The sequence below is a fragment of the Columba livia genome, chromosome 11, assembly GCF_036013475.1.
Source record: "Columba livia isolate bColLiv1 breed racing homer chromosome 11, bColLiv1.pat.W.v2, whole genome shotgun sequence".
Classification (NCBI taxonomy): Eukaryota; Metazoa; Chordata; class Aves; order Columbiformes; family Columbidae; genus Columba; species Columba livia.
This window is the reverse complement of record NC_088612.1, coordinates 7152318-7168330: the sequence shown is the minus strand read 5'-3', so window position 1 is coordinate 7168330 and position 16013 is coordinate 7152318. Positions and strand designations below refer to the sequence as shown.

Genomic DNA, 16013 nt, shown 5'->3' with positions numbered 1-16013 from the left:
GAAGTCAGTAATGTCAAGGCCCACACACAAGCCTTGTGTTTCACAACAGAAGAGTACAACCAGCTGAAAAAACAGTCATTTATCACATGCAGGCATCCCTGCTTCAGCTCTGAGACCTCAGTGAAGGGGCACAGCTCTCCAGACCCCACACGTGCCCATCTCATAGAGCGGCTCTGCAGGCCCACGCTCGAGGACGCTGTGTGCAGCTCTCCTTCCCTTCAGGAGGAATATGACAGCGAGAGAAAGATGCTCTGAATTCAGTCTTGAAGCTAATATGCACAGAGAAACTTGGCAAGCGCTTTGGGCAGCTGCTCCCTCTCCTTTCTAGGCAGAGTGGAAATGCCCCAAGGGCCAGGCTCTGCCAGGACGATGATGCTGTGTACGGCCCAGCGCCACCACTGCTCTAAGCCACTTTTTGGCCAGCGTTCATCAATGCCCATCAACTGAGATGTGAGGGATTGTATGGCAGCGCTTGGGTTACTGATCAGATGACGGCGAGGCTTTGTGCCACCCGCGGAGGTTGCGTCCAACACCCACAGTGTATGTCTGTGCTTAGAAATACGACGTCTCCCCGCGATAACGCTCTGGAGCAGGGCCAGGTTAGGACTTACCGTTCAAGAGGCAGTCCAAACTTCTTGTAAGCCTTGATAAACCTAAGCAAAAAAAAAACCAACAAACTAAACCAACCACCAAAAAAGCTAATCCAATATCACAAATACGCTTGAATGTATTAATTACAGCCTGCCACATTATCAACCTTGCATTCCACACTGATTAGTTAAGCATCACTCAGGACTGGGAAGCCTAATTCATTAGCCTCCACAAAGAGTTTTGTGACTTTGGTTGGAGAAGAACACAGCATTATTATGAATCTTGGATGTTTGACAGATGAGGAAAAAAGAAGAGGAAAGTTGTAAGTGTAGTGATAAAAAAAAAATATTTGAAAGAAAGCATTGGCTCACAACATGTTGGTAATTATTAACTTCATTTTTCCAAGAAGAAAAGATGCATTAAATCAATGCCATTTGTAATTTTAATGCTCAGGCTGTAAGTGTAACAACCCATGACAGAAAAGCCAAATGTGGTGCAATCCATCACTGAGGTTTTCAGACAGGGATTGCTATTTATTTTTATGTCTTATTTTTATTGTGAAAATTTTGTGAAAATCACTGCCATGGCTAACACACAACTTCAGGGCAAGAGTCAGACACCGTTGCTGCAGCTGAACAGTGCCTTGTGCTGGGAGGAGACCCAATGGCTTCAACTACAGATTATTTTTAATATGAGTTATTTTTTCCTTTTTTTTTTCCATCTTGTGCTCTTTCAGCTTCTTTCTGCTGCATCACAATAACCTAAATGGCTGCTATAGTTCACATCACAACCCCTCCTTCCTTCTCTATGGTTTCAGCCTGGGTATGGGGCAGCTGGCACAACCTGAAAAGTCGGACCATCCCCTGTGTTAAAAATACATCAACTCAAATCCAGAGAACGTCAAGGAAAACTCACAACCCTTTCTTTTCCATCTTCAGCTGAACATCTGGGCAGAGCCATAAGACAAAGACCTTTGGGAAAGGCTCAAGAGTTAGGAGATATGAGAAGAAAATAATGCTCTGGAGTTCAGCCCCCAGCTGACTTCAGGGACACAGTGCAGAAGAGGATACACAACTGCTGGGATCAGCTGGACCGGTGCTTCTCATGAGGTTAGTTTGCCAGAGTTTGGCTTTCACTTAAAGCTTAAGTCAGCAAAACAGCTGCCAAAAAAACGTCAGCAAGGCCAGAGTCCTTGGCTTCTCCAGCTCTGTGTCTCATGGCACCTAAGACCTCACATGTAATTTGGAATTAGTTTGATCCACTTGTTCCAGGAAGGGCAGTTACCAGAGGGATTAATTTTGGGAAGGTAACTGCTTCACTGCAGCCTAACTAAAGACAATCCAGTCCATTTTGCAAGGACCTGAATGTTAAGGTCATCAGCTGGGAGCAAAATGAATTCTACAAAGGTGCAAAAGCTGGCCCAGTGAACCAGCCCCAGCTAAACCACTGACGTGCTTACAGCCTCCTGGATTAATCTGTGGTTTTCTCCACCTGCATGGAATTTCTATATTTGTTTTCTGAACTGTCTCTTGTGCACAGCACTGACCTCCTGATTTCAGCATCGGTAAATCCTTCCACGGTATCTTTTCTAACACTCCGAGGACGCCCCCTGCGCTTTGGTCTCTTCTCGTCATCAGTATCATCAGTCTCGCTTTCTGATCCAGATGATCTCTGAAGCCTTCTCTTAGTTTCTGCATCTGATTCACTGTCATTTGTCTGAGCCTGTATGCACCAGAAAAAAAACCAGTACAGTTAACAACCGCTAATCTGCCAACCTTTTCTGTCCCTCCCAAGCAATGACTCTATCTCATGTCCAGACTGTAAAACATCTTGGTGTCTCTTACTGAAAATGCAGAAGCCCAAGTAACCAACCCAAAGAGGCTGCACACCGTTGCAGTTTCCAGCTATCTAAGGCTCTGGTGGTGGTCTTCCCTGTAGAGCCTTCTAGACAGCAGTTTCACAACTGCATTCTGATTTACTAAGGTATAAGATCCATTAAAACGTGTTGATTACCGTGGTTTTGTGCCACAGTCTCTTAAGCTGTTTCAAAAAACAGGGCTCCTCAGAAATCTGGAATCAACCAACACGAATTATCCTTCTCTCTAGTTTCCACTTTAATGGTTTTCCCCAGCTTATCCCAGAGAACAGTTCATAACCCCTTAAAGTCCCATATCCCAGAACAGTTTCCTTGTACAGTCTGTTTTCTGTTGGATTGGGGTAGATCCCATCACCTAAAAAATACCTTGGGAAGAAGCCATCTCTTTTGCCTGCAAGAGACACATGTAAGCAAAAGCAGCCCAGGGAGCTAGAGAACCCAAAGAAAAGAAACAGCCACAAAACGGTATAAAGTGCAGTAAAATCTGCATTTTGCCCTGTGCTCACTACATGTTCTCTTTGTTTTTCCTGCTAAGACAAGTCGTACCAGATCCACGAAGAGCCCTCACACTGCGTTACAAACCATGGGCCCGATGCACGATGCCAACAAGAGGTTCATGTGCTGCCTCTGTGCTTTACTTCTGACCAGTTTTGGAGGAGGGAAAGAAGCACTCAGATGCCAAGAAGGCTTCCCTTGAGTGTTTCATTTGCCAGCTCTCGCCTCCAGCTTCTCAGCTCCTCGAGACAGGCTGTACCTTTTTAGTCGAGCTCCGAATTCGAGGCAGCATATAGATTTCCTCCAACTCTTTCTGTCTTTCTTCCTCCTCCACCTTTTTCCTCTGCTCCTCTGGAATAATATCATCCCAGTCCTTCTGGGACCGCTCATCCAGCTCTGGCTCTTCATCCTCCATGGTTGCAAAGTTGGCCACCTTTTATAAGCAAAGAAACACTTTCAGAAATTCCCTTCCCTGGCAGGAATATCCCAGAGCTGTCTGCTAAGCCTCAACTCCTTCCCCATAGGAATTTTGCCAACATTTCCATAACTACTTTATAATTGATCCCTATGTCACTACATTCCTGGTTCCTTGCCACGTCTTTGGCTAACAGCTTTTGAGGAAGTACGTGCAGTTTAAGAAGTACTGCTGAGCCTCTCTAAGTTATTGGGTTTGTTTCCAAATTTGGTAAATTCTGCATTTTATTCACAGCCTTCAAAAGCACTTACTTGAAATTAAATTAATACCCATATATCTTCCCAGCTATCAAACCCAGACTGCTTTGTACAGGTCGCCTCTCACCAGGCCTGATTTGTCCTGCTTGTTCCTGACCTTACCACCGTGGCAAGATGTGGGGAGCCACATTCCCACACCCCACTACAGAGCCTGGGGGTCCATACCTTGAACTGGGAGAGAAGCTCGTCGGTGGCACTGGTGGACACTTCGTTCTCTCGTGTTTCAGCCAGACGCAAAATCTCATCAATGTCCATCTCCTACCAGTCAGAAAGAAAGAGCGATGAAGTGGAGGGTGCCGAGCACAGCGGGAAATAGAGAGGTTTTGAGAACAGACTAACACGCACTGTGCTGATAGGAGCTAAATAAAGTGCAAATATCTGCAGGGTGTCATCACCGAGGGCAGGGATGAACTATCTCAAGTGGTACAAAAAAAGTATAAATAAGGGTGATAGGACAGTAGAAAAGGAACATCAGGGCAAATTTCCAGGCAGTGAGACGTATTAACTGTGGATTCCCTCAGGACAAGCTCTGCTACCCTGACCATTCAGAAAATGGGTCTAAGCAATAAACTGTCAAGCAACAATGCACTGAGGCAGAAGAGAGTGGCCTATTCGACTTCCCTGTGCTGACTCCTGCCTCCCTGTGAGACCAACCCAAAAAGGATGCTGAGAAGTGCTCAGAGGAGGCAGGGAGTGCTTCAGCAGGCTGTGCTGTAACCAGCTAATGAATCCTCTGGAGCCAAGGGACTCTCATAGTGACCATTACTATTTAAACAAGCCTCTCCTCAACCTCCTGATCCCCCAACCCCAGAACTCTCCTACTTCAGCTTCTCCAGACTCACTCGTGCACTTATCACTCACCTGCTCTCACGCAAAGGCCAAAGAAACACACACAGTCCCCCATGCAGTCAACAAGCAGCTACCTGATTTCAATTCCAAACTACCTGAGGCTCTGACTCTTCCCCTTCAAGCTCCTTGAAGAGATCTTCAGCTCCAAACTTCAGAATAGCTGTCAGCTCCTCTTTGTTGAAAGGATTTGAGCTGCAAGAAGAAATGAGAAGGAAAATGTGTTTTGAGCTGTTAAGTCAGCACTGCTACAGCACAAAAACATACCAAAGTTTTTCCTAATTAAAGCAAGAAGTAAGTTTTCTACCCAGCACTATAAAAAAGCTTTTTTATTCATTCTTCTCTTCCCTGCGCTAGTACTGACAGCTACTGTCAAGTAGGGGAAAAATGGGGGGAGTCTGAGGTCACTGCAGCTCTTCTACCAGCAGGTTCCCTAGACCAGGATGATTTCTGGGAGGAACACAGAAGGAAAAACAGGCAAAACACTAAAATTATTGGGTTTATTTCTAACCATCTTTATCCTATGTGTCGAAATTAACAGTTGCATAAGCCAAATCAGTGGATGCCGCTATTACTTATTAGCCTTCTGCCCCGTACCCTATCCAATAAATATTGGGAAACACCAGCAGGTGAAGCTGGCTGTGCCACATGCTGTACCAGACATCTCTGTCTCCTGACATGATCACTTACTTGGATCGTCCAGAGTTGTTGTCCAGAACAGTTCGTCCAGTAGTGTCCATACGCTGGATCACCAGATGATCCAGCACCATTTTCTTCTTGGCCCTCTCGATGATCTCCTCCTCTACCGTACCCTTTGTGACCAGGCGGTAAATATTCACCTGAATGGCAAGAAGAGAACAGAGCTGCTTCCTGGAGCTGAACATGCTCTGCTTAGAGAGCAGCCCTCAGTCGTTTCACAGAATACTAGTCTGCTGACATTGTCTCTTCACGTACAGGTGTGGGGTTTTAGAGGAAAAACAAGCACATTCTTTTTATATTTCAGGGGAACCAGTTAAAATGAGGCTGGTTAACACAGATCTTGCAGTGTGCCTAAGCACAGAATAAAAATCTTCCGAAACAATCACTGAAAATCCAAACTAGCATCAAACTTTTCACATACTTAATAAAACCCTAGTTAAGATGGATGTTCAACTTCTTAAGATTTTCAGGGCAAGAAAGAACAGAATTCACGAGGCTGAGAATGGTGATGCCACTGGTTGGGTTCTTGGTTTTGAACCATTCCAGAACCCAAAGCCAACAAAAAGACCTGGCATTTGGCAAATTTGAGCTGATATTTTGATTCCTGGCTTTTAAATTAGCTTCCCTTGGGTTGGCAGTACTTTCTGGCATAGGACTGGGGGCAAAAAGACCATGTTTTCAGAAGCTCTGGAGAGGTGGGAGTCCATTTAGATGTACACACTGAAGCAAAAGAGAAAACAACCCAGGGTCACTCCTCTGACCTGCTTCTTTTGTCCGATCCGGTGAGCCCGAGCCTGAGCCTGAAGATCATTTTGAGGGTTCCAATCCGAGTCAAAGATAACAACAGTATCAGCAGAGGCCAGATTAATTCCCAGCCCTCCAGCTCGTGTTGACAACAAGAAACAGAAGTCCTGGGGGAAAGAAGAAAAGCATCCACGAGTTACGCCAGCCTGTGACTGCGGACACAAAATAGCAGTGGTGACTTTAAAGCTATGCAAGATGTAGGGAGGGCTCTGCTGCACTCATGCTCCTTAAGAAAGCAGGAATAGGATTTCCTCCCCACACACCACTGTCTTTAGGCAGAAGCAGAAGGTGAGGCAGTGCTGGCAGGGGTGAAAGCTGTGCTATTCCAAGATGGGCCTGGCATGCATTGTTCTTGGAGAGCAAACTCAAACAGCTCAGGGCAAGGGCACCATGGAGTCACTTTTGAAGGTCAGACCCCACTGCCCACCAAACTCCTACAAAGGCAGCAGGCGAACACGTGCTTTCTGTTGTCTGAAGCCTGCAGGGAGTGAGATCAGCAGCTAACAGACCGTCTGAGTCACGGTCCCAGGGCACGGGGTGCAGGTTAGAGCCAGGACGACTGAGCCCCCGTGGATGAGCCCAGGACAGGGGAAAGTGCAGCTTCTGTGGACACCTGCTCCTTTCCCACCCACTCTGCTGTCTCCTCTTCACCTTTATTTGTTACCTTTCCCACTGCCATGAAGCATCTGGCTGTATCTCCTGGGTCAGCCACGATTCCTCCCCAGTCCAGGCCTCTGGAGCGAGGACGGGTATTTCTCAAGACTGGGCTGACTGTGGCACAAAACAAGTGCCTCACACCAGTCACTGTGAGTCAGCAAGCCCAGACGAGAGGCTTGAGACACCCTCTCCTATTACGCTGGAGACTTTCACCTCCAACACCAGACTTCACCACCTGCCGACACTTAAAATCCTCCTTTTGCCTCTGCCACTTCATATCCAAAACCAGGTTCAGACCAGAGGAATCATTTAGCAACCACTTCATTCCCCAGACCACAGGGGGAGAATTGTTAAATTCTGACTCTTCCCAGCATCTTTGGGACTTTCTGGAGATGGGACTTATGGCCCTGTTTTTGAACAAGGGATTTAAAAATAAGCAATATGGCTAGTTGCAAAACTGGCTATATCTGTGTCTTTAGAAGTATCTGGGGTCCTGTAAAAAGCAATGAACTGAACTAATCCCCTGTTGGCAGTCACATCCATTAACGCCCGCTCTTTGGACAGCCCCCCCGGCCCCTCCTGTGCGGGACGGCCCCACTGCGGTACCTCGGAGCCGTCAGCGTTGAAGTGGTCCAGCGCCTGCTTTCGGATCTCCCCTTTGATCGAGCCGTCCAAGCGCTGGAAAAATCAACAATAACGATAAACGAAAGAAGGAGCCCTGTGGAACTGCTTCATCCAAGTTCTGGGAGCCCTACAGCCCCTTTTCCCTGCCTGCAGCATTTAATCATTAAAAATAGCCGCCAATTAAAAATAACTGGCCTGCTTTAGCCCACAGGCTAGGGGAATGCTCAGTCACACAGCGGGTGACACCGCAGCTCCCGTTACAGGCTCCCAGCCAGGGTGTCCGTGCTCGCTGTCCTCTCCTCAGGGTTTGTCACAGGACACAGCCCCAAGCAGGGGCCTGTCAGAGGAGCCGTTTTGTGGAGATGAGGCCACGCTGGCATGAAAGGACTTCCCAGTTCCCTCCAGTGTGTTTTAGTAAGCATAACCTGTGATCCCAGCCACCAGTCTCTGGGAAAGTCAGTGAGTCCCATTGCCCAGGCTCCCTCCGCATTTTCTTGAATTTTCAAATGAACCCAACTGCTTTCCACGCTGATGTTTCTCACCTGAAAAGGGTAGTGTTTGATAGTCAGGTACTCTGCCAAGATGTCCAGCATCCTCACCATCTGGGAGAAGATCAGCACTCTGTTGCCTCTGTCCCGCAGCCTGGTCAGCAGCTTGTCCAAGAGAATTAGCTTTCCACTGCTCCTGATCAGAGACTGAAGAAGTAACCATCATTCTAGCTGATGCTTTCCAGCCTTACCTTAGGTACACTACACAGACACACAGAGATCTGGTTCTCTTGGAGCCATGCTTCTCCTGGATATCTCTAATCAAATCATCTGGATTTACACACCAGAGGCCACACAAAAAAATGAATAATCCAAAATAGATGTTATATTACATGCACCTCCCACTCTAAACGGCCAGAAAATATTGCCCACAGTGGAAGGGGAGGGCGGGAGATTCAGCAGCTCAGCTGTGAGGACTATTTTTAACAGAGGAGCAGCAGAAGCTAAAGCTTCATCAGATCTTATCTTGGTGTGAGGACAGGAGAAATGGGAAAATTAAGGAAATCCAGTGGTAACCAAAGACACTGCCCACCTGCAGGGTCTCAAGGCCATTCTCTCTCTCGTTTTCCTCAGGAGGTTTGATAAGGTAGCAATGGTTGCAGCACTTTTTCAACTCCATCACAATGTTCAGGAAACCAGACGTGCTCCCCCTCGTTCCCTTCGAAAGAGCTTTATAGTTTCTTGTCAAAATCCACCTGCAGGCAGGAAAATAAAAAGTTCAGGTAATTTCACAGTGTGAAGTGGGCACACAGGAGCCTGGGAGGAACAAAACTGTGGCAACGAGAGCAATTCATACAGACGCAGACAGAGACACAAAGGCACAGAGTTCTTGTTAGCAGCGAAAACAGGGCCAGGCAAAGCTGAGCTCTCTTTCATCAACAGTTCTCAATTTATAGGTTTACAGATATAGGGCTGCACCAGGAGGTTAAACAGTTTTTTCAAAAAATGTTATTCTAAACACACCACACTGATGCTGTGACTGTTTTCAGTCACGTTCCCCTGCATATCGTGTGGGTGCCGTTCCGACCCACTCATTCACACACCCAGGCCCAACATTCACACGTCGTACATATGGGGGTGGTTTTCCGACCCAAGATATCATTCTCACTGGCCTGGGCTATCACTTCTTACACCCATAAAAAACATACTTCTATATAATCTGTCCAAGGCCCTTTAGCTGGAACTGCACATCCTGCTGTTCCCACACAAAACCTTCAGAGATAGGCATCAGTCTCGTTATGGCATCAGTCTACTCCCTTCCCTTCTGTGTTATGAAGGACAGAGTACACTGAAACATATTCCCGCACAGAAAGATGTGCCCGTTTCTGTTGGCACTCCCAGTAACATAATAAATCACTCACTTGTAATACTGTTTCTGCAAAGCAGACATTTCCACCCGGAGGATCTGCTCCACTTTGGCTGGCAAAGATTTCTCTACATCCTTCTTCACTCTGCGTAGGAGAAACGGCTCCAGGACTTTGTGAAGGCTCTGGTAGCCATTCTCTCTACCTTTCCCGTGATCCTCTTCAAAATCCTCCCAGAATTCAAACCTAGCAACAGAAACAAGGAGCAGAGCGGGGTCATTACCTTTTGTCTTATCACACCAAACATCATCTACTGGATATGCTCCTGCTGCACAACAAGAGAGAAGATCATGATGAAGATACACTGGAGGATCAAAGGTTCACTCTACTCTAGCTAACTAAACAGACTGGTGGTAAAACTTGAAGCTCTCTGGGCTTAGGTGCCTTCCTAACATATTATCTTTGAGCTCCACACTGACTCCCAGGACCCAGAATCCCAGGGTTTCCAGTATTCTGCTCTGCTGTCTCCTGGCAGCAGTTTCTGAACTTTCCACAGTGCGCTCCCCAGGCAAAGCTTTGACAACTGGACTATGTTTTACTCTGCTCTGAAGTTTCTTTTGGATTGCTAAGATCTGCTCTTCTTCTTCATTGGGGAGACCTCAAACATCTCCTTCACTCTATAATCCAACAAAATGAATTTGGGGGACAGCCCTTTTTGCAGTCAAACATCATTTTAGTGAGTCTTGGGACATGCTTGTCTTAGCCTTAGCAATGCACATAGCCCATTTTGTTTCAAAGAAAACAAAGCATTTGTGATAATGTGGACAGGCGAACAATCAGCTAGACAGCACCATCCTTGAGCAATACTCCCAGAGACTGCCACAAAATGTTTGGCGACGGTGGTTGAACCACAATGTACTGGAAACCTCAGAAATGGTTGAGATGATGGTTTAAAATAAGTTTAGCTTATTTTAGAGATGGCTCTAAGACAGCAAAGAGATTTAGAAGGCACGTATTAGGTTTCCCCATTCAATTGGCTGCCAGAAATACCAACACAGTCATTTAACCTCTGATTTTCCCCACCAATATTTATTTCCCTTTCATTGCTTTAAGTCCACTGAGTTTAATTTAGGGATTTCATTCGGGGATTTCTGGCATTCTGTACTCCCTCAAACCTATTTCACAGACAAGAACGGACACACAGACGTGCTTTTTGAAGGACCAAAAGGAGACTTACTTCTCCGGCATGATGAAATGCAGCAGGGACCAGAGCTCTTTGAGTGAATTTTGAAGTGGGGTGCCAGTGATCAGCAGCCTGTGGTTGGACTTAAAATCAATCAATGTTTTGTACAGTAAAGAGTCATCATTTTTCAACCGATGGGCTTCATCCACGCCTAGAAAGGCCCAGTTAATACTTCCCAAAACAGCCTGGAGGGAAAGAAGAATAAAAATCAAACAGGTCCCAAGGAGATGCTGAGTCAGGCAAGCCTCACCACCTTGCACAGAAACCACCATAGGGTGTCCTGCCCCAGCCCCGGTGCCCAACCCATCACCAAGGGAGTTGGGTTCACAAGAGTTTTTTGTTAACAAAATCTTAGGATCAAGATGCCTACAGTAATTTTGCCTCCCCAGAAAGGAAAGGTGAAAATTAGCCCTGCTGTAGAGCGCTCCTGCCATATCTGAATGGTCTTCTAGCAAGTTACACCTATTTTAATCCATTTTTGCTTTAACCTGAAAACACAGTCCTCCCCCAGCCTCCTGCTCCTCCTTTCCCCATGCCCCTGGGCGCTGCTGTAGCACTTAAGCTGAGAGCTTTGATTATTTTTTTTCATTAGTAGTAAGCTTCTTGTTTTCTGCTATGACTCAGTAATGCACTGACAGGGCTGATAAGCATTTCCTAAGGAGACTGATTTCTTCTAAGTGTAAAAATCCAGATATTCCTGACACTGAGGTTCAGTGTAATGTTTTGTCCTTTTAACTAGCCTAAATTAAACCAGGTAAAACCCAACTACTGCCCTGCCTGGTGTCTTACAAGTATAAAGAATAACACAACTGCCATAGTACAAGAGTGAAGACACTGCAATGGGTGTTTCGCATTCCCTCTGCATCACTGTCAAACAAAAACAAATAGTAGCTACATGATCTCCATCACCACACAGGAAAGAGAGGGCAAACCCACCAGTTGGGGGCTGGCTTCTCCCTTTCAAGAGAGAAAAATCCTAAATAAAAATAATCATTGGACCATTACTAACCTTATCCTTGAGAAGGATCTCATATGTTGTGATAAGTGCATTGAATTTCAACCTCTTAGACTGAGAATGGATCCACTCATATTCACGTATCTGTGAGAGGAGGCAAAAGTTCAACCACTGTTATCGCAAGGAAAGAGTTAACAGTTGTTATTTTAATGTAGCTATAGCCAGAGACTCTGACCAAGTCCAAACCCCGGTAGTTCAAGGTGCCACCTGATGAGCTCAGGGTGCCCAAGGACCAGATTGTTTTAGTGCACACATGGTTCAGCAGCCTTTGCACAGATAACAAAACAAGGTCAAACAACTTGCTGTGGTGACATAACTGTCATCTGCCAAACAAATGCATCATCTCCCTCACTGCTGACACCACTAGACTCAACACTTGTGTGCCTCATTGCCTGAATAATTCAGAATAGAAGAGTTCAGCACTTCTGCACTGCTGTAAACCTTACTGCAGCATGCTTCAGCCTAGTGCAGAAGTGGTTTCCAGACCCTCTGAGGGAAACCAGCACTCCTGTGCTCACTCTAAGGGGAGAAATAAGGTAGAAAAGTCCCTGCAGCAGTGAATTATACCCAAGTGCTCAGCTACAGCAGCTCTGGCTGCCCACAGTACTGCCAGCACTATTCCCCAGCCTCTCCAGCAGACTGCATCTCACACGTTACACAGCAGCTCCTGCCCTGCACCCAACGTTTCCACCCAGCCCCACACCCCTTGCTTTCTGATTACACACCATGTTCCTGCTCATGAGGTCTCCGATGTAAACCACCACGTTGATCTCGGGTGCCCACACTTCAAATTCTCTCTGCCACGAGGTGAGAGTCGACAGGGGCACCACCACCAGGAAAGGGCCATAGAGCTGGTGCTGATGGAAGAGGTACGACAGGAATGATATTGTCTGAATCGTCTTGCCCAGGCCCATTTCATCAGCCAGAATCACGCTGTTGTTCCTGAAAAAGAAGAGGGAAACATAAATCCTGTCAAAAAGCCCATTTCCGCCACTACTAATTGACTGTGCACCAGCACAAACAGCAACCTACAGCAGGGCAGAGAGGGGGCACTGTAAATACATGTATCCGAACGCTTCCAAGTGGATCCTGGGGACATCTGGCCTGTGTGTGGTACAATAACTTGCAAAATGGAACAGCAAAGGAATTTGCGAAAATGATCACCCCAAATTGGCAAGCAAGTACAAAGGCAAAGGGAGAGGGGAGCAAGTGGCCTCATTTTAGGACATTTCTCGAAGAACTGAACAAGTGTATAAGCATGCCAAGCCAAAAACTCTTTTTCCAGTTAGGACAATGGAAAATTAAGGCTGATATGCTCTAGGCTCACACAGCAGCCAAGTCCAGCATGCGAACATGCCCAGACAGGGAACAACCTTTTTGTTTATTACACATAGTTTCTTAAGTTCATGCTCCAGATAGTTCCTGCTTGCAGTATTGGCAATGAAGGAACTGGGCATGACAATATTTGAAATCCTTCAAGCTGCAGAAACAAGACAGGTAGAGGCCTCATTTGAAAACAAGAGGGCCACATACTACTGGGCCAAAAATCAGGAGATAAAACGAATCTGTACGTACTTGCACCACGAGTGAGCGAGCCAGTTGAGGCCTTCCAGCTGGTAATCCCGTAGCTCCAGGTTCTCACTGCCAATGTAAGAAGGTTGTTTCTTCAAGGTAACAAACCTCGGTCTCTGCTTTAAAACCTGGAAAAGAAGATGCTGTTAGCCCAATGAAGAAAAAGACAAAGTAAGGTTAAAAATTCAACAATGAATGTGTATCTGTTCATTGGTTTAAGTCCATCCATATTTTCCTAGGCAGTGCTCATGTCTGCAGTTCAGAGAGCCACCCCACAGTGTCGTGTTTTGCCTGCTGTCCTCTGGTTCTGATGACCAGGGCTGTGAATCCCCCCAAGAATGCTGTTAGTTGTACATAATGCACACTAGACGGAACAAGCTCCACCTTCATTTTTCTCCACTTGTTTTTTCACCCATTATCTCTGTCTCTTTCCTCTACCACATCAGTGTCTTGCAGGTTTCCTCTTTTCCCAGGTGTGCTGTTTTTTCATCCAACTGATATTAAAACTTTGCATTTCTGCTGCAGCACCTTCTGAGGAGGAAGCACTTTGCAAGGATTAATTAAGCCTCCCACTCCCCAGGGAGAAATAACATTCTCACAGTGCACAGAGTAAATGAGAACAAAAAGGGTTCACACCTCTGCATAAAGTACATTACAAGTGCAGCAAACAACTATCCAAACACTGGTGGGAGGATGGGAAAACGTTCTCTGACATTTATCCCGACAAAACTTCACATTCCCACTTTTCTGTGTCATCACCCAGCCTGAAGAAGCCCAGCAGCTTGAGAGAAGAGAAGCAAACAAACCTTGCAGTCCCGGGTAGGAATCGTTTTGGAGTTGTTACGATTGTTGAAGCTGTCAATGCAATGCTGAAATTTCTTGCTTATCAGAGCCTCATCTTCCCAGCTGCACTCGGCATAGGGCAGCCCCATCCATTTACACAGGTACTCGGGGTCATTCGAGGATGTTTTGCGACTGTTTGCTGCAAAATATGCAAAAAAGCCCAAACCTCAGCAACTGTGGTTCTGTGGCTGAACCACGAAGCGTGGCTCACAAGGGGAGTTTGAAACACCTGTACAACCACAAGACACGTCTTGGCTGGTACGAAAAGCTTAACAGGGATCAAAAAAATGCTCCTTTACCTGGGAAATCTGAATGTCCTGTCGCAGACTTGCTGGTCTTCATGGCTGTGGTTGGAGAGAGAAGGGAAGGAAGGTTTTGGAGGGCTGGCAGCCAGCAGAGGGAGCAGCGCAGGAGGGCTGTCCCTGCCACTCACTTTTGTAGGAATTGTACAAAAATAGGTTAAACAGCTCTCCAAGCCAATTCCCAAAACAACTGGATGCCGGCACCTCTGACTAACATGATCATAATACTACTGAAGTGCTCAGCAAGTCTTGTTTTTATTTTTAATAAATAATCATGAAAATCTTGCAGCCTAACCACATCCTCAGCCACTTCATGGAAAGTGGTTCTCACAACAGCCAGGCCTGTACTGCTGCTCTGGATGCAAACACCTTGCATCCAAAGGGCTGAAGTCAAAGAACGTCAGCAGCAGCAATTCCAACATGCCCTTGGAAACCAGTGTATCATCCCATATTCCAGGCAAGGACAGTGATCGATTTGTATTATGTATGGCTTGTAAATAGAAATCCATAAACGTTTTCACTTACCAATTACTCTCTCCACTATTTGATACTGTTTGTTCAGCTCTGAAGCTAGCTCTTGTTGGCAATTGAAATATTCTACATCTTCAGGCGATACCTTGCCCAGCCTAGATGCAAAAAAATCCAAAACAAAAAAAACACTGTAATGCTTCTGTCACAACACTCGTGGAGGCCACATATGGAAATTCTACTTTCCTATACAGTTTTGTCATTCAGACAAGTCATTGAGGCAGACTACTGCTTATATGACATGTTTCTTAAAGCTTCCTATAATTATCAATCACTACTGAGAAGCAAATGTCATAAATGTTGATACTGACTCCATGTCAAATGACGCCTTGTTCTGCTGCAAGAATCAGCCTCAAAACCAGAATCAGAGACAGAAGCTGCTACTCCAGACTTACCACTTTGGAAACACACCATAGCTCCCTTATAGTTCCTGGGGAGGTCAGACATAAATTGATGCAAAATCCTGCACACAGACAACCCATATTTAACAGAGGTTAATAAGGCTGCAAGCCCTCATGTCACCTCTTGCGCCAGGTGAATCTGTTCACCATTTATTTGCTGTCAGCTACCCCAATTCTTAAGCCTGCAAGTGGTAATATTGTGGATTTCATGCCTCTTCCTCCACAGACATAATTTCTATGAGAGGCAACATTCATCAGTAGGCAAAGAGAGACGTGAGTGTTGTGCACTGAAAACAGTTGCTTTGGATGCAATATGCTTTGCAAGAACAAATCAAATGTTTTCAGCCACCACTCTGCAAACCTCTGCCTAAAAAAGAATCGCCCAAGGCCAAATCACTGGCTGAAGTAAAGCGTACCATTGCTTGATCTCCTCCTCCTTTTTCTTGAAGTTTTCCAGCTTTTTGAGGCCCTTCACTTTCTGCTGCTGCAGGGATTCCTCGCTCTCCCATGTGCTGTGGATATACGACCAGCCTTTCCATTTGATCAGGTACTGAACTTCTCCCTCATCCTTTTCAGGATCAAAGTCGGCACTGGGGTTGCCATTGGCTTCAGTCGCATACACGGTGGTGGAAGCACCAGTGGCTGCAAAAGAAATCAGGCTGTGGTCGGTACCTTTGTTATCAAGCACTGGACATGAATTGCATTAGAGCAGAAAGTTATTTTTCTAATAGATCTTTTGTGACAGCACAAGAATATCCTACAGATTCTGCAGCCCAATAAGCCAGAGACACAACAGTTTTCCATATAACAGAATCTTTTAAAATCTCTCATAAATGCTTTTTCTTTAAGTATAATTCAAAGATCTCTTGAGAATGTTGACAGCTATTCAGTTTTACAAAAACACTTTTGTAAGGCTATGAGAACAAAACATCA

General features: G+C 45.8%; 1 protein-coding gene across 7 annotated transcripts in view; it reads right to left on the bottom strand.

Moving 5' to 3' along the window:
* Positions 1–16013, bottom strand: part of CHD2 (chromodomain helicase DNA binding protein 2) — a 73493-nt gene that overhangs the window by 11936 nt on the left and 45544 nt on the right. For all 7 annotated transcript variants that reach the window (XM_065076627.1, XM_065076626.1, XM_065076629.1 and 4 more), the window contains 19 exons: positions 15497–15722; positions 14677–14777; positions 14149–14193; positions 13813–13988; positions 13010–13134; positions 12160–12376; positions 11429–11518; positions 10414–10604; positions 9234–9422; positions 8405–8567; positions 7867–8019; positions 7307–7378; positions 6001–6150; positions 5231–5379; positions 4639–4735; positions 3860–3952; positions 3222–3395; positions 2138–2313; positions 612–653 (listed from right to left, as the gene is read on the bottom strand). In XM_065076627.1, coding sequence (XP_064932699.1) covers positions 612–653; positions 2138–2313; positions 3222–3395; positions 3860–3952; positions 4639–4735; positions 5231–5379; positions 6001–6150; positions 7307–7378; positions 7867–8019; positions 8405–8567; positions 9234–9422; positions 10414–10604; positions 11429–11518; positions 12160–12376; positions 13010–13134; positions 13813–13988; positions 14149–14193; positions 14677–14777; positions 15497–15722 — 2629 coding nt within the window. The remainder of the gene's footprint in view (positions 1–611; positions 654–2137; positions 2314–3221; positions 3396–3859; positions 3953–4638; positions 4736–5230; positions 5380–6000; positions 6151–7306; positions 7379–7866; positions 8020–8404; positions 8568–9233; positions 9423–10413; positions 10605–11428; positions 11519–12159; positions 12377–13009; positions 13135–13812; positions 13989–14148; positions 14194–14676; positions 14778–15496; positions 15723–16013) is intronic.